Source organism: Petromyzon marinus, chromosome 25, assembly GCF_048934315.1.
Source record: "Petromyzon marinus isolate PM22_M1 ecotype Great Lakes invasive population chromosome 25, UKy_Petmar_22M1.pri1.0, whole genome shotgun sequence".
Lineage (NCBI taxonomy): Eukaryota > Metazoa > Chordata > Hyperoartia > Petromyzontiformes > Petromyzontidae > Petromyzon > Petromyzon marinus.
The window spans coordinates 6,104,908-6,130,715 of record NC_133691.1 but is presented as its reverse complement, the minus strand read 5'-3'; the positions used below and the strand labels follow the sequence as shown (position 1 = coordinate 6,130,715).

The 25,808-nt window shown below is 42.8% G+C and overlaps 2 protein-coding genes across 5 annotated transcripts in view; one reads left to right on the top strand and one right to left on the bottom strand.

The window, feature by feature from the left end:
• Window positions 1-294: 294 nt before the first annotated feature.
• Window positions 295-11,695, top strand: NIPSNAP3A (nipsnap homolog 3A). 3 transcript variants are annotated; one of them, XM_032960596.2, is made up of 8 exons: window positions 295-394; window positions 3,296-3,366; window positions 4,338-4,434; window positions 4,857-5,070; window positions 6,790-6,951; window positions 7,955-8,104; window positions 9,187-9,273; window positions 10,802-11,695. In XM_032960596.2, exons 3-8 carry the CDS (start codon window positions 4,363-4,365, stop codon window positions 10,876-10,878), a joined length of 762 nt encoding a protein of 253 aa, XP_032816487.1. In that variant the 5' UTR covers window positions 295-394; window positions 3,296-3,366; window positions 4,338-4,362; the 3' UTR covers window positions 10,879-11,695. The 3 variants fall into 3 exon arrangements, with proteins under 3 accessions (XP_032816487.1, XP_032816484.1, XP_032816485.1); XM_032960593.2 differs by having other exon boundaries at window positions 297-394; window positions 4,854-5,070; XM_032960594.2 differs by having other exon boundaries at window positions 298-386; window positions 4,854-5,070.
• A 319-nt stretch (window positions 11,696-12,014) lies between these two features.
• BBS4 (Bardet-Biedl syndrome 4) overlaps window positions 12,015-25,808 on the bottom strand; it is a 35,838-nt gene continuing 22,044 nt past the window's right edge. For both annotated transcript variants that reach the window (XM_076069662.1, XM_032960598.2), the window contains 13 exons: window positions 25,092-25,155; window positions 24,443-24,554; window positions 24,277-24,349; window positions 23,549-23,602; window positions 22,477-22,604; window positions 20,945-20,999; window positions 20,484-20,552; window positions 19,716-19,868; window positions 18,927-19,098; window positions 17,891-17,960; window positions 16,835-16,979; window positions 15,772-15,976; window positions 12,015-14,631 (listed from right to left, as the gene is read on the bottom strand). In XM_076069662.1, coding sequence (XP_075925777.1) covers window positions 14,516-14,631; window positions 15,772-15,976; window positions 16,835-16,979; window positions 17,891-17,960; window positions 18,927-19,098; window positions 19,716-19,868; window positions 20,484-20,552; window positions 20,945-20,999; window positions 22,477-22,604; window positions 23,549-23,602; window positions 24,277-24,349; window positions 24,443-24,554; window positions 25,092-25,155 — 1,416 coding nt within the window. In that variant the 3' untranslated portion in view covers window positions 12,015-14,515. The remainder of the gene's footprint in view (window positions 14,632-15,771; window positions 15,977-16,834; window positions 16,980-17,890; window positions 17,961-18,926; window positions 19,099-19,715; window positions 19,869-20,483; window positions 20,553-20,944; window positions 21,000-22,476; window positions 22,605-23,548; window positions 23,603-24,276; window positions 24,350-24,442; window positions 24,555-25,091; window positions 25,156-25,808) is intronic.

The following is a 25,808-nucleotide window of genomic DNA, read 5'->3' as shown; positions in this document are numbered from 1 at the left end:
CCTGTACCACCGTATGGACCTGGAAACTCCTGTTACAATAATACGAGCTTAACCGCATGGGTCTGACAGCGAGGCTCGCTGTACGCACGCACACTATACATACTATGTCGGCTCTAACGACACATTTATATATTTACGCGATCTAACCCAACAAACAATCAACAACAACAACCTTCCATGTCACGCACACTCCGCAGCGCAGCACGTTGAATCACAAGTTCCCACGTGGCACCGGGGGGTGGAGGTATTTTAAAATCGCGTTTTTGGTTATTCACGCGACAGCTGTTGCGCGCCGCCTGCTGACCCCCGCGCGGCTTCCGTCCGCCGTCACCGCCGTCAGCTGTGACCGTGACGGCCTCTCTGGCTGGCGTTAGAGAGCTTATCGCGTAAACACGTAATTACTAAATGCTATTGTTGTTATTATTGTTGTTGTCGTCGTCGTCGTTTCGTCATGTTCATTTCGCCGAACTCCCTGCCTCTGCCCCTCGATGCGCACGGTCTGCGGATCTGGCGACGTTGCACATCGCCAAGTCAAAAAGTAGTTGCGGTTGCAAATGCGTAGTTTACATAGGGGCGGGTGGGGTTACCCGCATTGCAATTGGTAGTTTACACGCCCCTGTGGTGTTCTACGGTAGTTTAGCAGCAGTCAGTCTAACGAGATGTTCACTGCCGGTGAAGCCAAGAAGTTTCAACATTGCTCCAGGGTTCTCTCGTTTAAACGCATGCTGTTGGATAATATTTGGTCTTGGAAAGCCACCACTAACCTTAGAGGCTTATGGACTAAACCGTATTTGGCTCTAGCCGGAGAGACAGCGGAGTTTTGCTCAAACAGCGTTTGCTTATGTGAATTATCATGGGTTATTCGCGTTAAAACAGCGCAGTTTACGTTCTAGGATGCCATATTGCAATGGATAGTTCACACGAGGGCTTCGCATTAAAATTGATAGTCTGCATAAGCGCGCCGCTACGTACGTGCTGCAGTTCGCGTAAGGGGAGTCGTGTTACATTGTGTACGGTGGGTTGAGTGTGATGCTTGGGGCTAAGAGTGAAGGGCGTTCGCCAGTGAGTTTGAAGGGCATTGAGTTGTGAAGTTTCGTGGCACTGGGTTACGAGTTTGGTGGCCTTTGGGCATTGCATTTGGAGGGTGTTTGCAAAATTAATTTTTGGGGGGTTTTGGTGGTAAGCGTTGGGGCAATGAGGAGTCCTGTAGCGTTTGTTACAAGGACATTAGTGTTGGTGGTGATTGGCAATCAGGAGGGCATATTGTGTTGGTTGTGTGGCATTTAACACGGCTTGGTTTATTTGGTTTAATCAGGTGAAAACTCGGAGACCCGGGATGCTGTACGCTCATTTTTAAAAGTGGCATGGGTCGGAAAAATTCTAAAAGCAAGGAATATAACACAAAATACAACAGTGACAAACAAAATATGAACAGAACAACCAAATTACGGGAGAAATTAAAAAAAAAACAGCTCGGTATTTTGCATCTGAGGTCAATTTGCAAAAGAGATTTGCGTCGAAATGAACTCTTACCCCAGTGATAGTGAATGGCGGTGGCGTTGACGATTACGATTTCACAGCTGTACAGGAATGCTAAACATCCATCAAATTTCTCATTATGTATAAAAAAAACAGCCAATAAAAAGTATGCATTTGTACTAATAGATTATTAATAGCTGTATAGTCGTGAAATATACAAAATTTACAAACATTCAAGTGAAACTAATTCTAACACAATTGCATAGTATTGCCATTTGTGTGAAGTGTGATCTTAAAACCCTCCCCAAACAGCATGGCGTGGGGGAGGCTCTCATTTAGCCGCAGATTGAAGGCTGTACATCACCCTTGTCGATTAAAAGTTTCACCTGACACAGTGAATATTACCATATATGTGGGGAGCGGTTAGCGCGCTGCGCTACGAACCTAGCCACCCGAGTTCGATTCCCGCTCATGGCCAACACCGGTGACGATTAACTGAACCGGTCCTGGGCCTCCCCTAGGTCGACTCAGCCTCAGATGAGTACCTGCTGTGTGTGTAGTAAACATCGCCACTCGGGAGACAAAGGCGACCGGGGGTGGTGATGGCCACCCACCCCCTGGTGTACCGTGCCAGCCTTCATAGGTGCTTGCTAATAGCACTTGCCCTAAAAGTATGTTAAGGCTATATGGGGAATTATTTGCCTTTGTATTATCATATTACTGACTACATTTTATTGTCGTAAATCATCAGGAACCTGCTGCATACACCTTTAATGTTGCCATTTTTTTTATTCCATAGGGTTATTATCGAGATTGCTTTTTAAGACTTGAACCTCAGCAGATTTGTATCTTTTCGATAAAGCTGCTCTTCTGTAAATGTTTAGCCACAATTACTTATTAACAATCACTGGTCGCACAGAGTGACCTCTGGCTGCCCTAAAAGCGAAATAATTTTATACTTTTTTCTGAGCATCCACATGCATCATTGCCGATGTAGTGTGCTATGTCATACAGCTAGTATCACAGCAGTCTTATCTGACCTGTTATGGAATTACTACAGTTCTTGTATGACTGATCTCGTCAAGGAGACATCTATGAAGCTAGGCTTTTTTTTCCATGCTCAAGACTTGCTTAAGGGCAGCAGGGGTGGCACAGTGGTAGCACATTTGCCACGTGGCAAGAAGGGCCTGGGTTCACTTCCCTACTCTGGCACCTTTCTGCATGGAGTTTGTATGTTTTTCCGCTGTTGTGCATGGGCTTCCTTTGTAGCCATAAACATGTATCATCTAACCGGTATTTTCCAAACATCCCAATGCTAAAAAACTACCTTCAGAATAATGAATTGGGAGTACACTTTACAATATCGCCCATGACTGCAAAACATGACATAACCCTAATAAAAATTAGGTTTACGACTCGGTGAGGCGTTGCTGAGTAAACAAACAATAATACAAAAAAATGATTCCGACTTTACAAAGCACAGATTCGGCTGAAGTTAGAAGGCTATTGTCATATCTGGGATGGAGCACAGTTTCTACCACTTTTATGCAGTGTGAAGCAGCAGTCAGGGGTGATTGATGCTCCAGTTCAGTAGTATTCACTTTTTCACCCCAGTCACTCACCACTGGTTAGCCAACATCGTTGTCACTCTTCTATAGCTGCTACAATGATAACTGTTCCTGTGAACTTCACCCATTGATTGCTCTACTCACTTTGAGGGCTTGGTCCAGCAGAGTGACTGTTTCGTCTCACCCATGCTGCAATAGATCACCACACTGCAGGTTAAAACGCTTCTCTTTCTGTTTCTTCCCTCCAGCTGCCAAACTTCGGAAGACCCTCCCATCGTCTACTTTTTCAAGTTCTTCAGAATTTTGCTCAATTAAAGAGGCACGTTACCTCATGTTTATTGCAAGTTTAATAGTGCTGTTTCTTCGCTGGCCATTGAATGTGCTCGGTATCTTTGATATATAAAAACACAAATCATCATTGCAATATGCAAGTCGTGACACAGGTCTCAATGGGCAGTTTCCAGGAACACCTTTACAGAAGCATGTGTAATGTACCGGAATGTGCCCTGTCTCATCGGATAACATGCCCAATTTGATTCATGTACTGAATAATGGAAACCGGAACCGATAACTTATTTTGTACCTTATGTAGCCAAACTTGCTTATCAAGCTTGTATAAGCATACATGCTCTGCTATGCTTATATGCATATAGCACAGCAAAATATATGATGTATACACACATATAGTGGCATTATTTGACTTCAATATGCAACTAATTCATTCTTCTCAGAATTTCACTGAATTCTCAATACAGTAGCAGGCTTGTAATTGGGGAGACTCGGGGTTTTGTAGCTGGGGACACAGTATGCTGTGGTAATTTGTAACGTGGGGATAATGCATTAGTGAGTGAGAAATGTCGTCAGCAATGATCAATTCACTGCTGCATGAATGCCTCCCCAAGCCATCTCCACCTCACAGCCCCGTGATATGACGTGGTCCAGCGATGAATAGCGTGCTCGTTACTTCTTGCAGAGTTTCGCGATTTGTGTCTGGGATCCCACCCTGGTTAATACTGCGGGTGTATTAAGCATACACTCGTTTGTATGTACGTTGAACTTCGTTTTGCACTGTAGGTAGCCAACTGTGCTAGTCGGGAGTTGACAACGTGGAGAGGATGCAATCGCTGTTAATTTACCTGCATGGCCAAATCTTTGTGCTTGGTGGTGTTTTGAATATCCGGAGAAAGTTCACCACAGCCTCTCGAGCTGGAGAAACCTCATTGCCTGTGCGCTGTGTGTGTGTGTCGCTGGATGACTATAAGCGAACGCCTGTGTGGGTTGTGTTTCCAGGTAACTGGTGAACCAAGAGGCAAACATGGCTTTTAGGAATCTGCTGAGGGAGACCACATCACTTTTAAAGTCCTGCAACGTTCCCTTGGGGAGGCAGGTAATAATCATTCGTATATATCGTAGCCATCATCATCGTCAACCGTGGTAAATCCACTGCTGAACAAAGGCCATCAACAAGCCATCGCCATCCTTGATAGTTTCGCAATGCAACAATCCTTCTAACTCCTGCACACGAGCTGATTTTGCTTTATGCAGCAGACATCCTTTTTGGCGTGTTCCCTCCTTTTGATGCCACTCCATTGGTCTCAACCACTCGGTGGTTTGTTACATCACAGCATCATGAGAGATGGCAGCAACTCAGGGAGGCCTTCATCCAGCAGTGGAATTACCATGACTAAGATGATGATGAGTAAATGAAACGCTGACAAATTATATGACACTGCTGAGGATGCTCATTCTTCAGTGACGATGATGGCGACTCGCGGCTTCCCGTGCGTTTGACGCTCTGCGGTGCAGCAGGCCGCGCGGCGAATGGCCTCCATGACGGTGGGGCAGCAGCAGCACGGGCGGATGTACGAGTTGAGGACGTACACGGCACACCCGCACGCCTTCCCCGCCTTCCTCAAGCTGACCAACGAGTGCATTCACCTGCGAACGGCGCACTCCCCGCTGATCGGCTACTGGAGCGTAGAGCACGGACCCCTCGTGCAGCTCGTGCACATATGGCAGTACGGTACGCACGGCACCCGCACGCGCCACTCCTGGGCTCGGTGTGGCCCTGGCAGTGAGTTGGCCGTACGCCACGAGGGATAGCCTTACACCTGGTTGGCAGTTTGGTTTCCGCCACGTACGTATGTATGTATTTTTTTACTTAAAACTTTTGTGACTGCAGGAATTAATATTATTTGGTTCTTTCGGTAAAGTCACTTAGATAGAATTTTTTTTTAATAAAAAATATCATTTGTATTCACTTTATTTTTATTATTAGTTTTTCTATCTACGTGACTTTACCAAAAAAAACAAAGTATGTATTATGTTGAACTTCCTATGCACCGTATGTAGTAGCCAACCTAACTAATCTGAGGTGCTACAGCTGGGACACCACCCGAATGATTTAAGCAATTAATTGCTATACTGAATCGGGACAATAGCAAGCGGTGAACTTCATGTCCGCTTGCCATCCTTCATCAGTTCTGAACATTACACAGCATATTTGGGTGACCATTACCCGGATACGAGGGATTGCCAAGGCTAACATTAATGGGTTGTAGGTTCGTTAACCTGACTTTATTTTATAACGCAAAAATGGTTATCACCTTGTTCCTACACTTGCCGCTGGGCAGGAGGTGATGGGTCGAAACTATGGTGATGTCATCAACATCGGTCGTGTTGCGCTGGGCATGGTTTGTAGAGGGACTCCTGCCTTCAGGAGGCAGGATGTGGGGGCGCCTTCCATTTTTAATGGGGCCTGCGTAATTGACAAAAGAGTAGGCGATTACAAGTTTTCATACCTGTCAACCCCTTATCAGTGCCTACCTTATACAGACCAATTCAGACTTGGTTGGTCACCCCATGCCCTTATAAATATCAACGTTCATCCTACAAATTCCCATCACAAGGGAGAAACACAAACATAACGACAAGAACCAAAATGTTCCCGTCTTGAAACGGCTGTACGCTGTATGGACCTGAAAACTCTATTTCCCTGTACAAGAATACGGGTAAACCGTATGGGTTGCCAGGTATGAGTTTTGGTTGATTAATTTACCTGTCTAATTGTCCCAGCTGTTGTTTCTGCCATCACCTGGTAACTATGGAAAATGTAGTCTTCCTCCTCTCTTCCTCGTAAGATAAGGATGCAGATGGATCCAGTGTCCGTTCTTATCACACGTAGCTGTCGCATTGGCGCCTGAATCATTTTATTTTCACATCTTAAGTTCCCCACTCTCGTATTGTGTCATGAAATGTTATTGCATTAAACGCCACGTTACAAATTCTTGCACAAACTAAATTGTTCCCTTTGCTGCAGAATAAACGTTAAAACACCGTCATGTGGTAAGAGTAAGCCCTTTTGAACAGGAACATCCATATTACGAGTTGGAAAATTAGCTTGATAATTGGTCATTAAAGTATGGAGGCGCTTAAGGTCGTGGTGACATTGATGCAACTGCTGGTCATGTTTGCGATAGAAGTGGATAATGATGGTTGTAAGAGTAATATAATTATGGTGGTGATAGTTTTGATGATGGTTATGGCTGTGGTTTTAACAATCGTAATTACTGGGTGCTCGGTTTTGATAATGATGAACCTGGTGCTGGTGGCGCTGCTGCTGGTTATAAAGGTGCTAGCAATACCCGATGATATTTCACGGTGGTAGATGATGCTGCTGTTGCATTTAGCTTTGATCGTGCTGCTGGTGGTCTTGGTGGTGGTGGTGGTATTGTGTGCACAGAGGACTACGCACAGAGGACAGCAGTGCGAGCGGCACTGGCCAAAGACCCGGAGTGGCAGGAGACCTACATCGCCAAGGCCTTACCCATGCTGTGCAGCCTTGAAAGCGAGGTGACCTACTTGGTACCCTGGAATAAGCTCGGCGAGCCAAAGAAGCAGGGAGGTATGTCGTGTGCTGTTTGGTTTACATATTATAGATTATTGTTCTCACTTTACTGTTCTTGTCTATGAGTAAGGAAGATCGGCCAGACAATGAAGGAGCTGGTCTACTAAATATTGCATGATTATTTCATGTATAGAGGACTGAAAATTAAGGCTAGTACAAAGGCTTGTTTTAGTATGGTACATGCGTCCATTGTCTGTTCACAATTGATAAAGTGAGTACCACTGCTTGGGAAGTCCAAGGTAGTCGTTCTTTGGAGACCCTGTCTCCTTTATGGGAATATTTCGCTGTCAACCTTAGCTCAATTGGAGATCACTCATTCACCTGTACTGCCTCTGTTGTCTGGAACCTAAAAAACACACTATGCTGTTGACTCCCTGCCCCTATTCCAGTCTAGTTACAAGGCCTTGCCTTTTTCCCTGCCTATAATTGTCTGCATCTCTCACTATATATAACAAAAATAGCTCCACTGTTTCTATACAGCGCCTCGAGATACGATTACATTTAGATGATATGTAAATCCAACTTCATCATTTTGTATTTCCACCACTGACTTTGTAACCAGTAGCTATGAATGCCATCCTATTTCTCCTTAGCATGTAGTCAATTCGATATCAGTAAAAGGTGGCTGGGAGGCTTATTTCAATAGTTGGGTTGCCACGGTGACGAGATGTTAACTTCCTCGCCGGGTATACAAAAGGTTGCGGGTGCGATCCCGACCCTGAAGCCTTCTGTATATTTGGAGTTTGCGTATTCTCCCCATGATCGCGTGGAATTTTCTCGGAGTCCTCCGGTTCTTCCTTCCACATTTAGAACAGTATTTGGCAGCTATAGGTTTCCACATGATAAGCTGCTTCGTTGATCTATCGTTTGTGGCTAGGTCACTTCTGGGAAAGAGCTGAATAGCTCAGTGGGCCTTATAGCTGGTAAAAAAAACGCTTAGTTTTTATAATTTAAGAGTGTGAGTGTTTCATGCGTTGCCTTTTTTACTTGGCGCTGGTAGGTGTGTACGAGCTCGTGACGTTTGACATGAAGCCCGGCGGGCCTGCACTGTGGGGGAAGGCGTTCCGCGCCGCCATCACCACACACCAGCACGTCGGATACGCTTCCCTCATTGGCGTCTGGCACTCTGAGTTTGGCAAACTCAACCGAGGTCTTCACCACCACCCCTGACCTCTCTGTTGTGCGAACACACACACGCACGTTCCCGTAATAAACACTGGCTTCACTGCCGTGGTAATGGGAACCGTGGTTTCGTTACGCTTATGCCACTGACACACATCCAAGGTTTTGTATTTACCAACCTCTGTGGTTTTTAGAGAAACTGTTTGGTGAAGGGTTAGCATAGTTCAGAATTACACAAAACTAAGGGGCATCCTATCGACTGTTAAGTCTATGCTGTCATCAGTCCTGTGTTGTTTAAACCAACAATAGCCTCGAGGTGGATGGTTGGCTCAGAAGTCTGTCGTCCTGAGCTGGTGCCACTAATTCAGTGGGCTCAAATGTCGACAGTCACCTGTGATTAAACCCGGTTCTCAAGTGTAGCGAGTTTATGGTATTATCCCAGTTACCAACGACTACATGAAACAAAACCATCACATTTAATGTTGTTCTTTAAATTGGCTTCATTTCATCTCCGAGAATTAAAAACGTTGGTTTGACTGTCATCCAATTGCCATTACTGTTATACTTTAGCCGGGCACTTGTGGCGCAGGCCTCTGTGATCCTGCACTGAGGAGGCGAGGGTTTGCTAGATGACACAAGTTTGTGAAACTCCCTCCAAGCTTGTGGTTGCCATCCCCTGGCTTGGCAGGGGATTGAAGTACAGAAAGTGGATCAATGTCCATCCTGTATGAGGAATTGAGTGTGAGTTTTATCCCGCATGTACAGTCTAAACACTCATTAGTGGAGTTGGCCAAACATCCCAATATAAGACCACAGAGCTTGAACAATTGTTGGTGCCAGTACTTGCTGTCTGTGGCATTCCTCGTTGCAGAATCGTTCACTCTCGCGGAGAGTGAAAAAAAAATGAGCACGTTACAAATTATATGGTGGAGAGGGTGTAGACCAGGTCACCTTGAAGGGGCCTCAGAGGTAGATCTGCAGTATCTGCATCCATGGGTCATTCTCTAACTCAGAGGTTGACATAACCGGAACAGATCGGCCAAGGGACACTTTGTCACGATGGATAAACCTTCCGGTGAAATGACATTTACTTTTCCTTGTCCCGTGCAGTGCAAGTGCTGTGGAACTTCAACAGCGCGGACTCGCGTGCGGCCGGCAGGCACTTGGCCCACGAAGATGCACGTGTCGTTGCGGCAGGTTGGCTCACTTCCACATGCACCACCAACCCAGTTCCCAGCCAAAAGCCTACACGGCAGCCCAACGCATTGTGCCCCGTTTACATGGTGCCCTTCCACACGTCTCATTTTGTATCCCAGCGGACAGACGTACTGTACGTTTACAAAGTTAATTGAACATGAAACTGGCAAATATGTATTTGCATATTCTTCGTTCTTTTGGTGAAGTCACGTAGATAGGATATAAAAAATAAAAATAATAAAATTTAATCTTGACTTAAAGCTTTCGTGACTGCAGGAATTCATATTCTTGGGTCTTTCGGTAAAGTCACGTAGATAGGTTCAAATAAAATAATAAAAAAATAACAGAAAACTACGACGTTTCGATCGCAACGCAAGTGGTCGTCTTCAGGAAAAGGGGGATGGATTAGCTTCCAAGGGAAACTGTTTGTAAGGGGCTACGCCCATTTCAAACGCTTATAAACAGTTTGCCTTGGAAGACGACCGCTTGCGTTGCCATCAAAACGTCGTAGTTTTGTTCTTTTTTTTATTATTTTCTTTGAACCTATCTACGTGACTTTACCGAAAGACCCAAGAATATCATAAAATAAGAAACAAAACAAAAATTTCAAATAATAAAAGCAAAAAACTACAATAACGTCGTAGGTTTCTTGCTTTTATTTTAAATAAATTTTTATTTTACTATTTTTATTGTGGTTTTTTTGCTTTTATTATTTCACATTTTTTTTTCTATCTACCTGACTTTACCAAAATGACGAAGAATATGAATTCCTGCAGTCAAGAAAGTTTTAAGTCATGATTTAACCCTATGTATGGTCTGAAATGTATCTTTGTTCAATTCTAAAATATATCCAAATTGCACACATCTTATATATGTTTATGTCTGTGTTGTAGTTAATATGCTCGTATGGTAGACACACTACCTGGCACATGTTGGGATGCACACTTGCATACCATAATATTACCCTAATCCCTATCCTTGCCTCGTAACATAACCCAGAACTTAATACCTAATCCTATTCAAAAGGCTCGCCTTACCTCCTCACCCAGCACATGTTCCCATGTGTATCAATGTATGCTCAGGTGCATGAGCAGCTGTAATGGAAACAGCTTCTACCCTTGTACGTATGAGGCATGTGAAGGTACCTCCACTGCTGATCCGTAATCTACAGAGGTGGCTAATTATACATGTGCATGGTGACCCAGCCACTCAAGTGTTTTATCGGAAATGAATTAGTCCATGCACGAAACAAGAATACCAATGTACAGTAAGGCTGCAGAAACCTGCTGCAGAAACTCCACCTCCTGACGAAACAAAATGAGTTCGCGGAGGGCAAGCTTGAACTTGCCCATGTGAAAGAACCTCCGTGCCTCGCTGTTTATTGATGTAGCCTCACGATGTCGTGTCACGCCACCTCCAGCTCGTGCCAGTGATTATTTTAATGTACGAAGGCAGATCTTATTTGAATTCCACGGTTGGATCGGCCGCCCCTCCGGCAGCGCAACGAGCAGCTTGTCCTGTCTTGCAGTGCGGGAGAGCGTGAGCTACGTGGTGGCGCAGTCCAACAAGCTTCTCCTTCCCACTCCCTTCTCGCCGCTCAAGTGAGACGGGCGCAACGAACCGTGGTGGTGGCGGCGCCGCCGCGTCGAAGGGACAAGCGGCACAACACTGGCGGGGACGTCCGCATAGAAACGGCTGCCTCACTTGCACCACGGGGTGGTCGTTTAAACAAAAAAAAGCTCTCTTTCATTTCAGGTGGTTGGTCGACTCACTTGTCAAGTGATGCAATGATATTGATATTCAAAGAAATGTTGTGGCTGTATAGTCTGTGGCAAAAAAAAACTAAAACATCTCGCAATACGTTTAAAACAATTGATGCGTTAACGTTCAACATTTAATACCTCTGGTACATTTTAATTATATTAAGGCGAATTGAAGGTGATATAATCTCAAGCAATCTTGCCGTGAGTATATTAACATTAGATTTAAGATGACACGTGATAGTAAAGAAATGCTGAACTAAAAAGTACTTTTAAAGTGTTGAAGTATTTCTATAAGTTAGTCCAAATATTATTACACATAAATGTAGCCAGAAAATAAAGAGAAAATTTGGAAATGTTATGTTTATATGTTTCAGTGATGAAATAGACTATTATTTTGAAACCTCTTAATTTGCAAATCATATTTATATTAAAACGTTTTCTTACATTTCAGTTTGAAATGTCCTGCATGAATGTAATTAAGACATTTTACATAGATTATCCTAGCTGAAATACACCCCTCAGTCATTGAGCATTAATTCGCATTAAAACGCTGCAAGATGCTTTATTGAGTACTGTACCGAAAGACAGTCATTTGTGTTGCAATATTGGCAGCAAGTGCCGTCATTGAAGTAAAATAAAGACTTATACTTTGAATTTTATTTTGGGAAATGCGATGTTCTTTTAAAGCCTTGCACAGCTGCATTTCACGTCAGTATTCACATCTTACAAGCTGCAGTCAGTTCAAAATACAAATATGGATAGATACATTAAAGTGTTCATGTTTGACAGCCTTCCATTCCATGGAAGGCTGTCAAATTGAGAAACCTTGTCTGCAATTTTTACCATAAATTCAGTTCAGGACTTTCAGTGATGCTACATTTCAATACAATATTAGATCTTTTTACAAATTTGCATCAATTCTCGATAGGCTCTTTTCTTTTGCAATACATGTGTAATGAGCAACTTCCGAGACACGACTTGAAGAGGGCGCCTTGTTTATTTCTCAACACTTTACGGGCAGAGTCACTTAGTAACATACGCACTGCGCTACGTATAGCTGACCCAATCATACAGCCACATCGACGTCGTCTAACTATATACAGTGAGGGAAAAAGTATTTGATCCCCTGCTGATTTTGTACGTTTGCCCACTGACAAAGAAATGATCAGTCTATAATTTTAATGGTAGGTTTATTTGAACAGTGAGAGACAGAATAACAACAAAAAAATCCAGAAAAACGCATGTAAAAATGTTATAAATTGATTTGCATTTTAATGAGGGAAATAAGTATTTGACCCCCTCTCAATCAGAAAGATTTCTGGCTCCCAGGTGTCTTTTATACAAGTAACGAGCTGAGATTAGGAGCACACTCTTAAAGGGAGTGCTCCTAATCTCAGCTTGTTACCTGTATAAAGGACACCTGTCCACAGAAGCAATCAATCAGATTCCAAATTCTCCACCATGGCCAAGACCAAAGAGCTCTCCAAGGATGTCAGGGACAAGATTGTAGACCTACACAAGGCTGGAATGGACTGCAAGACCATTGCCAAGCAGCTTGGTGAGAAGATGACAACAGTTTGGTGCGATTATTCGCAAATGGCAGAAACACAAAAGAACTGTCAATCTCCCTTGGCCTGGGGCTCCATGCAAGATCTCACTTCGTGGAGTTACAATGATCATGAGAACGGTGAGGAATCAGCCCAGAACTACAAGGGAGGATCTTGTCAATGATCTCAAGGCAGCTGGGACCATAGTCACCAAGAAAACAATTGGTAACACACTACACCGTCAAGGACTGAAATCCTGCAGCGCCCGCAAGGTCCCCCTGCTCAAGAAAGCACACACATGCCCGTCTGAAGTTTGCCAATGAACATCTGAATGATTCAGAGGACAACTGGGTGAAAGTGTTGTGGTCAGATGAGACCAAAATGGAGCTCTTTGGCATCAACTCAACTCGCCGTGTTTGGAGGAGGAATGCTGCCTATGACCCCCAGAACACCATCCCCACCGTCAAACATGGAGGTGGAAACATGCTTTGGGGGTGTTTTTTCTGCTAAGGGGACAGGACAACTTCACCACATCAAAGGGATTATGGACGGGGCCATGTACCGTCAAATCTTGGGTGAGAACCTCCTTCCCTCAGCCAGGGCATTGAAAATGGGTCATGGATGGGTATTCCAGCATGACAATGACCCAAAACACACGGCCAAGGCAACACAGGAGTGGCTCAAGAAGAAGCACATTAAGGTCCTGGAGTGGCCTAGCCAGTCTCCAGACCTTAATCCCATAGAAAATGTGTGGAGGGAGCTGAAGGTTCGAGTTGCCAAACGTCAGCCTCAAAACCTTAATGACTTGGAGAAGATCTGCAAAGAGGAGTGGGACAAAATCCTTGTGAGATGTGTGCAAACCTGGTGGCCAACTACAATAAACGTCTGACCTCTGTGATTGCCATCAAGGGTTTTGCCACCAAGTACTAAGTCATGTTTTGCAGTGGGGTCAAATACTTATTTCCCTCATTAAAATGCAAATCAATTTATAACATTTTTGACATGCGTTTTTCTGGATTTTATTGTTGTTATTCTGTCTCTCACTGTTCAAATAAACCTACCATTAAAATTATAGACTGATCATTTCTTTGTCAGTGGGCAAACGTACAAAATCAGCAGGGGATCAAATACTTTTTTCCCTCACTGTAGCTGGCTGACTATACAGCGATGACGGAGACTGTACAGCGGATCGGCGATACGGCCGGACGACGATGAAGAGATGACAGCGACAGCAGCCAGGACCCGAACCCCGACAGCCCCGAACCTCCGGTTACCGCCCTCCTATATCCTCCTCAGCGTGGCCAAGCCCTGCCTCTGGTCACGCCCCCCCCCTCTACAACTCTCATGCAGGTTCCAGGAGCTTCCCGACTGATCCCCGCCTCTCATCCTTGGCCCAGTTACACCCCCCTTATGGTTGGCTGTTATATAGCGCACCCAAACCCGTAGTTATCCCTCATGGTCAACAGATGGCGGCACCCTGTCACTACACGTATTGAGCTAGCCTTTTGTATTGCTCCAAAACATGTACTGATCTCAGTTTCAAGGCTGTTTAAATGAATATTCAAAGCAACACTGAACACACATTATACGAAAATGAATTAGACAAACTGCACTGATATAAAAACACTTACATTCAACTAAGGAAACTTAAGTCATTAAGCTAGTGTCAGAAGACTGTATATAAATATATAATTTGCACCTGGAAATGCAAAGTCACACAACACTACAAAAATATTATTTAATATATAAATAGTACTTGCTTAGTGGACACCTTTGTCAGCGAGGCATTGTTTTTTTAATACAGTACATAATGATAAAAAGATCAAAATAGGAACATCTAACGGGGAATGTGCATGGCTTGGGTAGAGGACTGGTGGGACGTCGGGTGACAGCAAGTGGAGGTGGAATGGCAACTGTTCCCATGTGTGTCGCTCACTCCCGTGGGCACTCTGAAGAAGGAGAGCTTCCTCTTTCCTCTTGAGCTCCCACAGCTGATGGGTCAGGTTCCAGAGGCATCGCATGTGCCTTGGTCTGCATGGAGCCTCCACCTGTGTGTGCCGGCGAACACGCACGTACACCATGAGAGTTAAAGTTGACGGATAATTATTACATGTAGACATGCAAAGTAGGTTTGAGCCTAGATCTTGCACAGGACGTTTGAAGGCTGCTGGGTTATGTGGTGGGCAGCAGAGGGAAATTCAAAATCCATTGTCGTACTATACTCTATGCTCCCACATCTAAGCTTACCATCTTCTATCTGCAGTATTGTGAAATATGGTAAAATAACCCCCTCAATCTGCACAGTATGAGGAACCCATCATCTAGAAGTAAACTTACACAGGTCTGTGCATTTAAAAAGTAAGTTTCCAGTCTTTTGTCCATCCACTGAAGGATGCAGGCCTCTGCATGCCGTGTCAGTCACGGAGGTTTATTTTGGCCATACTTGAAGGAGCTGAAGACAGGTTCAGATATGACTTGTCACTGATGTTATTTGTAGCCAGAAATTTAACTGGGGTCATCAGGTTTACAGCGCAGTGTACTCCTTTGCCACTGCTCGCCACATAGATGTGCACGCTTCATCAGTGCTCCTATGGTAAGTCTTTTATTCAGCAAAAGCCTCAATGATTCCCAATACTACTTTTACAGAGGCTCCTGTTTTCACATTCAACTAGTTACAGATTATTTTCCTTTTCATCATTGGGCAGTGCTCTTATATATTCGTGGTCTTAAGGCAGTGGTGAAAGTTTACATTATTCTGGCAGGGCCCAGTTAGTGCACCATGACAACCACTGCTGGCTTTACATCGAATGGCTGCAGCCCCACCAGGTGGTGTGCATTATGTCAACTGTGGAAAGAAGATGCCAATTCAACCCTTGAAGTGAACTTGTGACCTTGATTTGCACTTATGACCTTAACGTTAAAGACAGCTGGTGAATTCACACACAGATGTGGTGTAATACACACAAAGGGTATTTTCTAGACAGAAAAAGGCACGATTGTGACCATTGGAAGAATCCTCCCATTATACGCTGCATGACATTTGACGTCACCTAATTCCTCTTATTTATTTCCAGCCTGCACTCTTTTCTGTCTGATGAAGTTTCTCGCCATTTACAAAGTGTTAGAATTGGCTTTCACAGATATGGTGTTTACACTGACTACTCTGGTGTGGTTCTGAAAAGTCTCACCACTGATGAGAGATTTGCTGTATGCAGCAGCTGAGGACATGGCCTGCCCCAGCACCTGGTTGGTGCCCAGGGGCTGCTGGGGGGCAGTGGGCTTGGCCGCAGCCGGTGCGCGTGCCTTAAGCCTGGCATCCTTGGCCGGTTTGGCCCAGATGGGGCTCTCAGCAACTTGCAGCGCACCTCCCAGCTTGTGGGCTGTGTCCAGCATCTGTGCAGTCATATGCATCCACAAATCTCATCATGAAAACACTTAAATGAAGCAACACCAAAAGACAAGAGGTTAATATTTGTCGATACGTCCCTAAGCCGTCTGTTCTGTGTTGTGCCGACATTCATTTTATTCTTTGTTCGTGACAAAAACAGACTTTACAGTTAGTCAGACATGTGATTATCGTGATCTAGTGATGTCACTTGTATAACAATGCTATTATAACTTTAAACTAGTATTTTATCATGAGCGAAACATGAAACATGTCAGCACAGCCTATTTATGTACAAAATGAGGGCAGTGTAATTGATGGTTTTATGCTACTGGTCATTGGGGTAATCGGTGAAACACAGATTATGGATAGTCTATTAGTCTGATGGCTCCTGGAGGAGCCTAATGCCATAGAAGACCTCGCCAAGACTACACACCAGGGCATATCATGTGCCCGATAGCAGAAACACGAATAACTAATAGCAGGAAAGGAGACTGGGAAAACTTAAAATGGTTACACTTCATACATAAAGAATTGAGCTAGTCATAGGGCCTTTTCTGGAACAGTAAGTAATGTTCTTATGTTATAAATACGAAGCTGTGTTACAACATTTCTTTGGTAAGGGGCCGTCCATAAATGACGTCACGCTTTTTTGGACGATTTTTTTACCCCCCCCCCCCCCACTTCGTCACACGGCGTCACAAATGTCTGACCCCCCCCCCCGCCCCCAGGTGCGTGACGTCATATATGGACGGCCCCCAAGTCAATCCGTGCCATATCGGCCACATATGTGAGTGACTGGGTTGAGCTGTGTTGCAGGGGTGTGGGGAACCCATGGGCTGCAACTGAGTGGTGAGGGGGGGGACCTCCGGATCGAACTCGACGTTGGCATTCTCCTCCCTCTGCTTGGCCACCTTGGCCTCGAGTTCATGGAACTGTGCCAGCGCTGCCTTCTTGTCCCCCTGGTTGTAGAGGAACACTGCGAAGTTGAGGCTCGCCAGTGGATTCACTCTGCACGCATCGATTGCAGACACAAGACGGATATAATTGTAAAATCACACACACACACGTTTCTTGCTCTTATTTAATCGAACATTTTTTTTTATAACATTCATAACATTTCATTATTATTTTATTCATAATTAATGACGTTATCATGAGTCTAGTTTGGCCAAAATATATATATTGCAGGGGTACATTTAATATGTAAAATTGTATCACGTAGGAAGGGGGCAACCAAAAACATAGTTATTCTAGATATATATAGGCTGTGTTTCAGAAACTCTCTCTTACAGCAGTTTTGAAGCAAGGACCAAAGCTCGTTATGGATATTTACACAATATAATAGAGAAACAGAACAAAAATATAAAAATTGTGTAATTGCCTGTGATGGTTATTATTCTCACAAAGGGCTATACACGTTATTAGCGTGCTCTGTCCAAGTATGGCATCTGATTCTGTTAACACATAGAAAAGATAAGTTTCTTTAAATACGTGAAATTTTGGAGAAAAAGTAGGTATCTTGTATAACCAGGTGATAGCCCACGATAAAGTGTACTACCATAGCGGGCGATAAAATGTCACTTCACAGGGATGCCACGAGAGTGCTATAATAATCGACTTGCCCTTAACATTAAAGGTTATTATTCATGATATGTGTATGTCATGCCAAACAGCCTGGGACTTGCAGCCGAGATATATATGTATAAGAGGAGCTGTTTGCGCTGCGTCTTCCTTTAGACATGAGATTATTATACAATTTATATACAATTCAAGTAAATATAACAGAAGCTAAATTAAAACAAACTATATGGGTAGTTCTGCCATGGATGTTGAAGTGTCTGGAAAAACGTGGGATTTCATCAATTTCTACACAACAGCAGGAACACACTGCAGCAGTTAATACGTCGACTTGGACTTACTCATCGAGCGCGACGGACTGCTCGTATGCTCGCCGCCCATTCTCTGGGTCGCCCAAGTTGTTGAGAGCCACTGACGGAAATAAAACACTGCATTAGCAACACGGCGAGCTAGACGAATGACGGATTGTGCTCTAACCTGAGCAACAACGGGCAGCACATTGTGACCAACATGTACAGCCTACAATTACACATTGTGCAGTAAAATAACGTGTGCAAGCTATTGCGTGCTCCATTGAAAATTATTATTTTAAGTCTTTTACCTGGTGATACACAAAGGATGAAAGTTTAAATCTGCTTCTGTAAATCTGACAGAAAAACTGTCGAGCACTGCCATCGAATATTCAAATGAGTGTTTTGAACATTTGAATATTTTATGGAAGTGCTTAATCCAAAAGCCACTTTAAGAGGTCAATGGCAGTTTTTTTTTGCTGCAACACATTGTAATGTTACACCACACTTTGGAACAAAACTGTAGCGCTGAGCCCTCCACCTGCCATTAAAAGTTATTAGCATCACTAGAGGGTGCTGTGGCAGCACTTCCGAAAGTCACTTGGCATTTATTTCAATATTTGTGTTTCACTTGCAAAATTTTACTCTCAGTTGGCAGTCTAGGACACAGAGTAGTTATTTATTGGTAAGTGCCATTTTATATTTTTGTCTTTCTTTGCACGTATAACCAAATCAACCTGCAATGTGCCCAAGCTTTTCAGATCTCAGAAGCTAAGTATGGTTGACCCTGGATAATGCTTGGATGGCTAACCACAATGCAAGGCAAGTTGTTATAGGCTGCATGCAGGGCTACGTTGCGGGGAGCAGACGGTAGTGTACTTTACTATGTACTCCCACCAAGTCTATCGTGACCGCCTTCAATCTGCACCGACCAGCGTGGTAAAGTCCAGTAAAATAACTGACACGACCCACACAGGCATGGGGGTGGCCCTTATCCAGCAGTCGGTTGGCAATAGGGCTGTACATGTACGTCTTTCTTGAAATTTATTGTGCAGCGCTCACGTACACACACCCCTGAGACTAATACCTGCCAGCAGCATGTAGAGCTCGCCCATGCGTGGCATGAGGCTTATAGCGGCGCTCAAGAAGTGGAAGGCAGAAGCGTGCTGCTGCATGGTCAGGTGCACGAGGCCCAGGTTGTACAGCACCTTGCCATCAAACGGTGCCAGGTAGTGTGCCCGCTTCAGACAGCTGATGGCCTGGGAAGGACGAAACTCAGGTAATTGATGTATAACCAGTGCAAGGTGGCCATGGTTAGTGGTGCATGGCATTCATTGGTTTATTATTGTAGTGAAATGGAAAAAACATACAGCACTTTAGTTTTCTAAATAAGAACAAACGGTGTGACAAATCAAGATTAAACACTATACTATGGTACATTGATACTGGTGGCGTATGTCAAATAAACAGGACATTTATTTAAAATGTCCTCAATTTCTATATGTGTATGGAAGGATGAACAACTACAGCATTGTGTAAATGACAGTCATTTGCACGACTCGAAAACACATGGTGGAATAAATAAATCAGGAAGGGTGAAGCTCAGTAAAACTTTACTTTCACATGTCTCCACAGGTCCATTTTGTATTATTCATGAAAACAATTAACAACATTTTGATTTGTAGAGCAAGATTCCTTTGCATGAAGAAATGTTTCAGGGGGGAGGAGAGAATAAAAACTACTAAGGAATAAGTAGGGTTAAATTCAGGTTAGACAGAACAAAGGGTCGTAAGCAGAAGAGGAAAAGGGGAAGAGAGTTAGCAAAGGAGTTATCCAAGGTGGGGCAGCATATAGCAGCAATGACAGAGGTACTCACAGCCACGTATTTCTTCTTGCCGAAGAAGCACATGGCGATGTTGTTCCAGAGCGGCGGGGACTCGGGAGCGGAGTGCGCCGCCACGCGGTACTTGGTGAGGGCCACGTCGAAGTCGCCATGTGTTTGCATCATGCTGCCCGCTGCCAGGATGGCCTGTGGGGCGCGACGTGCCGTCAACGCGACGTTAGGGACGTACGGGCAGGAAGACAAGCGTGCCATAATATGCAGTACAAATCCTTGTCGCATGAATGAAAACATCGGTTTAGTGATACCGTGTAACCCACTTGTCTTAAAACAGATGAATCTTCCTGGATGTGATATGTGCCTACTTGTGATCCATTGCGAGAACATGTGTTTCATCTAATTGTGCTGAAAGATTGTGTTACAACCATATCACTTGTGTGTTTTATTTCATATATTATGGGCTGCTCTAGGTGGTTTTGTAGTGGAAGCCTCATGGCAGGTTGCCTGTAGAATATCGTGGCCGATTTAAAATTAAATATTTCATGTTTTTATTGCTCATAAAATGATTATTTTTATAGACCTCCATATTCTTTGTCAATTGCTTCACATTGTCTTGTGAATTACACCACCATTTCTCATCAGATAATAATAAAATAAATATACATTGTAATTCACGCTAAGCATCACACACTGCTAAGTCACATATTCCAATTGTCTTAATCTGCATTATTAATTATCACATTGTACCCTTAAAGACATATACAATGAAATCTATACATACAGGATATGCAACTGGACAGTTACCTTGTAGTTTGTAGGATCATATGTCAATGCATTTCCAAGATGTTCAAAAGCCCTCTGGTATGACCCCATCTGCAACCACAAGTAATGCAATGTCTTTATGGTACTATATTTTTAATACAGACTGGAACACAAAGTGCATATCAAGCCACTCAAGTAATGTTCTAACATAATTAAAATTGACCTCCAAACTGAGCATCTCTGAGATTTAATGTTCTGTAACGTTACTGGTGACTTGTAGATTTATTGTGATTTTCAAAAAACAATTGTTGTTAAATTAGTTGTACTGTATGTAGCACACGCCATGCCTCAAATCATTATAGCAAGCCATGGGGTCAATCCTTATGATTTGCTTATAATAAATCTTGACTCGTGAGAAAATGCCCTGAGGTAATGCATCCCAATTTCTTATAGAGGCATAGCGGCTCTAAAATGTACATATTTATCATAAAATGAATGCTGACCTGCAGGTATAGCAATCCGAGAGTTGTCAACAGCTCAGTGTTTTCTGGAGAATGCCTGGTGAAGAAAAAGTATAGTGATGGACTTTTCTGCTGTTAACTGTATGCATTATTGAACACCAATAATTTGATTAGGAACATTTCTTTACATAAAAACACGTGGCAAATATAGAGGGTTGCACAAAAGTCTTGACACGTAAGGTTTTAATTTATTTTAACACTTGCATTAACATTTTTTAATTGTTAATTAATTAAATTAATATTTTACCTATTAACAATATGAATATCTATTGTTCTTATTCCTGTGGGGTCACCTCAAATTCGTTGTTTACAAAACTTGATCAAGAACCCTGGATGAATTGGAACAAAACATAATTGATGAATGTTCAAAGACTACACCTGTAATCTTAAAAAAAAATCCTGAATTATGCTTGCATTAATGTTCATGGGACATTTGTAAAAAAAATTAAATAACCCTATCTGATTTGTTAAAATATATATAATAACCCAATGTGTCCTTACTTTTGGGCCACCCTGTACAATAATGGAATTACAAGACCATGCAATAATTTTAGACACGATTAAATGGGCTATTTTATATATACTTATCTGCTCTGTAAAACCTTTTAGAAACCAAAAAGCCCAAAAAATTTCCAATGTTAAATGTTGTGTTTGTCAAGTTCTATGTTGATCCTGTAATTGCATTATGACTAAACAGTAGGCTGTACTTTTATTATTATTATATAGTTCACTAAGTTAATCTGAAATATTAAATGAGAAATTTGCACGATATTTATGATCTTTATGTTTCAAATATGCACTGGTGTTCATTGCTCATCAAAAAATGTGATAACAGTGTCCAAGAAATGTGTTTCATTTAGATCCTGTTGCTGATATATATACAACTCTTTTGTTAATCCACTGAAGGATATGGGCCTCCCCACATGGTGCGGGTTGTGGGGGTTATTACACCATACTTCACCACGCTGGTCAGCGTAGAGTGGAGGGGAGAATAGACATTGCAGCACAGTACAATAGTGGATTTTGCTGCACTGTCATCAACCGACAACGCAACCCTGCAGCAACCTGTAACACCTGTTTAATACATGGTGGTCACCCATCCAATAAATATCCAGCCTCAGCTCTGCTTCAAGATAACCTTGGGTGGATCGGTGGCACAGTGGTTAGCGCACTGCACAAGGAACTCAGAGTAAAAACATGCACTGCCCAGCGTGAAGTATGGTCATACAATCCCCATGACTGATATGGCAAGGGAAGGCCTTCATCCATAGTGGATTGACAAAGGGCTGTATATGCTTATTTTAACATAAGCATATGATCTGCATAAATCTGTAATATGCAGTACCTTACATACGCATACCAGTGTAAGAATCTCCACTCTTAATTATTACAACAGGGCACCCACAGTCAGCAGGGCTAAAGTAGGGTCACTAGGATCCTGCTGTGACTAAAGCAAGAGATCTTTGCCGGGATCAGTGGCGGCCGACAGGGCAGTGCGATGTGCGAAAACTCACTCGATGGCGCGGCGGTAGACTTCGATGGCGCGCTCCGCGTCGCCCTCCAGCAGGTGCACGCGTCCTAGCACGCCAGACGTCAGGTCGTGGCGACTGCACTGTAACGCGCTGTTCAGGCACTCCTTCGCCTGCGAAGGGAACGGGGATTGCGTGACCTACGGACAATTCGCCCTCTCATACCTGCGTCACCCCTTGTTGAGAATGTCACGCGAAGGATTAGAGGCAGCGCTGCTTCTGCTGCTGAGATTGTCGCTATCGCACAGCCTGAGCTGACCATTGTGATGCTGCGTTTATGTAGAGTGAGGGAAAAAAGTATTTGATCCCTTGCTGATTTTGTACATTTGCCCACTGACAAAGAAATGATGAGTCTATAATTTTAATGATATGTTTATTTGAACAGTGAGAGACAGAATAACAACAAAATCCAGAAAAACGCATGTCGAACATGTTATAAATTGATTTGCATTTTAATGAGAGAAATTAGTATTTGACCCCCTCTCAATCAGAAAGATTTCTGGCCCCCAGGTGTCTTTTATACAGGTAACGAGCTGAGATTAGGAGCACACTCTTAAAGGGAGTGCTCCTAATCTCAGCTGTTACCTGTATAAAAGACACCTGTCCAAAGAAGCAATTCTAAATCGATGATACTGATGTCCGTGCTAAAGATTTGGGCAACAAATGATGCATTAAGCGTATCGATATGTGCCACCGTTTAAGGGTGCATCATTTTAATGTTGCAATGTTCACTTCAAACCAGCATAATCCTTGCAAATATAGCAGCAGGTGATGTCATAGGATGCACATTTGGGGCATTTGGTTCTTTATCAAGCACGGCGTTTGAACAGTTGCAGCATACAATTTAATACGTTTATCAGCATGCAGGATCAGCAATTTCAAAAACTTAATTGCCAAACTAAATTAAAAAGTGCAAGTCTAAACAGGCTTACAGATGAGCAAAAACGCATTAAACTTTTATTTCGCAATAAATTAAATAACAGCCCTGCTTTTTCATTCAATGTATCTCCCCTTGACCAAAAGATGCATGTCATCTGCGTCTACCTCGCCGCCTTACCTTCTCATAGTCTTTTAGGTACATGTAACACACCCCTTGGTTGTGGCTGATTTCCTGAGGGTTAAGGAGGATACATACCATGCCATGCTTAATAATAATTTTAATACAGTTTTGAACATTATTATGGGAAACTGTATGGTCACTCATACGTCAATTGAACATTTTTCATCAAATGGTTTCTCCATGATGAAATAAGATTTATTTTAAGTTTTCCTTAACAATAACAGGTGATCAGTTGGAGGTCGGGGTGTAATGTTGTATTGATATATTAAAATACGATTCTCATGCCGTGTGTGTAATAGATAATTATTTTACATTCATATATGGAGACCCTTGCAAACAAGATGTTCCATTTCAAGGGATTTTTCAAGCGAAAATTTATTAATAAATCATGTATTTGTTGCATGTAATTAGATCACATGACCCTTGCAGCCACCAGAGATGCGACAATGCATTTATAAAACTCTATTGTTTGTTTTCATCTCCTTCAGTTTTGCTCACTGAAATCACATAAATGTAACGTAAGAATAACATCTAAAATAGAATTTGCATATATTATAAAAAACACATTCACTCATATACGATTTGATGCATGTGCTGTGTGCATCATAATCCATTTTAATCGATAAATCTGTGCATGCCTCCTCAGTTATGATTGATGCCACACTACACTTTAAGCACACACAAAGTTCAATCAGACATTCGAAATCGAGGGAAATGGCTCTTACCCAGTCCCTCTCATTCATTTTGGCTGCTTCATTGTAGACTTCAATAGCTGCCTTGTGCTTTCCCAGCAGGAACCTGCCAACACAACACATTGTCCTCATCAGCGGTGGTGCTGGATGGTATGTGTGTACCTATGCTCATCGGGGCACAGAAAGTAAATATGCTTACAGTGAGCGAGCCACTTGTTTGAGGTTCTCTGCATTCTGTGGGTTGAGGATGGCGCACGTTTGAAACAGCTCCAGTGACTCCTGGATTTTCCCCTCCAGGCGAAATATCAGGGCTGTGAATATAAACATATGCAACAGTGTGGCTACCATCTCCCATGACCATTGATGGAAATTACATAGCTCCCTCTGCCTATACTAGTCGGCAAGGATGCACATAGAGGTGTGGCCAAAATATTCAAGCCCTAAGCATGCACTTTTTTCATGAACGCCTCAGTTGTCATGTGATTTTCTCGACTGAAATGCATGTCTTCAATATCAAACAATAATTATTCACAGCCCTTTGTCCATCTACTGCTGGATGAAGGCATCCCCATGCCGTGTCGGTGTTGTTTGACCATACTAGCTGACACTAGTCAGTATGGATTGCTGAAGGCCGTACCCAGGACTGTATGTATGTTGAACTTCTTTCGCGCCTTATATAGCCAAACGTGCTAATTGGGGGTGCGACTGGTTCATTGCAGTTAGATATGGCCTGAAATGAAACTCAGGTTGCCAGGTACAGAGTATAGTGCACTAACCACTGTGCCATATCGTTTTTTTATGTATTCAGTTATTAAAGATACAAGTGACAAAAGTGTTGAGAGTATTACCTTGAACGTACACAGCATATTCACACATGCCTTGGGACTCTTGTAGCTGTTCTTTAATAATAACCTGAAATATACAAAACCAAAAAATAAGCACAAACTCATGCAAATGTCTATGGTATTCCTGCATATACAACCTAAAATGAGCACGGTTGGCTACGTATGGCGCGAAAGAAGTTCAACATACATACAACACCATGTATTCATGGTTCTAGAAAATAAATAAATATACACGCAAGCTCTGAAAATTATAAACTCAAGATAACCTTTTCACACAAAGGGGATTATTTTCATTCCTCCATGTTTAAAATGCCAATCACGCTCACAGAACCATGCATCAAAAGATCATCATCCAGGGTGATTTTAATGCAACATTTGTCAAAATATTCCTCAGGCTTGATGAAAGACGTTATCTTCTTCCAAAGTTCAGGTTTATAAATGTAGGAACAACAGGATAACAAGAAAAAAGGACTGAATTAAAATGACATTAGCCCATCAAAATGAATAGATGATTTATTAATGTTAGTTAGGAAAAGTTAATATTGTTTTTGTGTAGTGCCAGAAAATGAATTGTAAATACTTATTCATTGTTATTGTATTTGAATATTCATCCTTTTAGTTAATGTTTTAAGTATGTTTACCACTTTTGATTTAAAGCTTTCGTGACTGCAGGGATTCATATACCGAAAAAACCAAGAATATGTTTACCGCTATTAAATT

Coding starts and splice junctions, on each gene's coding strand:
- NIPSNAP3A (XM_032960593.2), top strand. CDS start 4,363: ATGGCTTTTAGGAATCTGCTGAGGGAGACCACATCACTTTTAAAGTCC. Junction 5,071..6,789: donor CGTGCACATATGGCAGTACG/GTACGCACGGCA, acceptor TTGTGTGCACAG/AGGACTACGCACAGAGGACA. Junction 8,105..9,186: donor GTTTGGCAAACTCAACCGAG/GTCTTCACCACC, acceptor TGTCCCGTGCAG/TGCAAGTGCTGTGGAACTTC.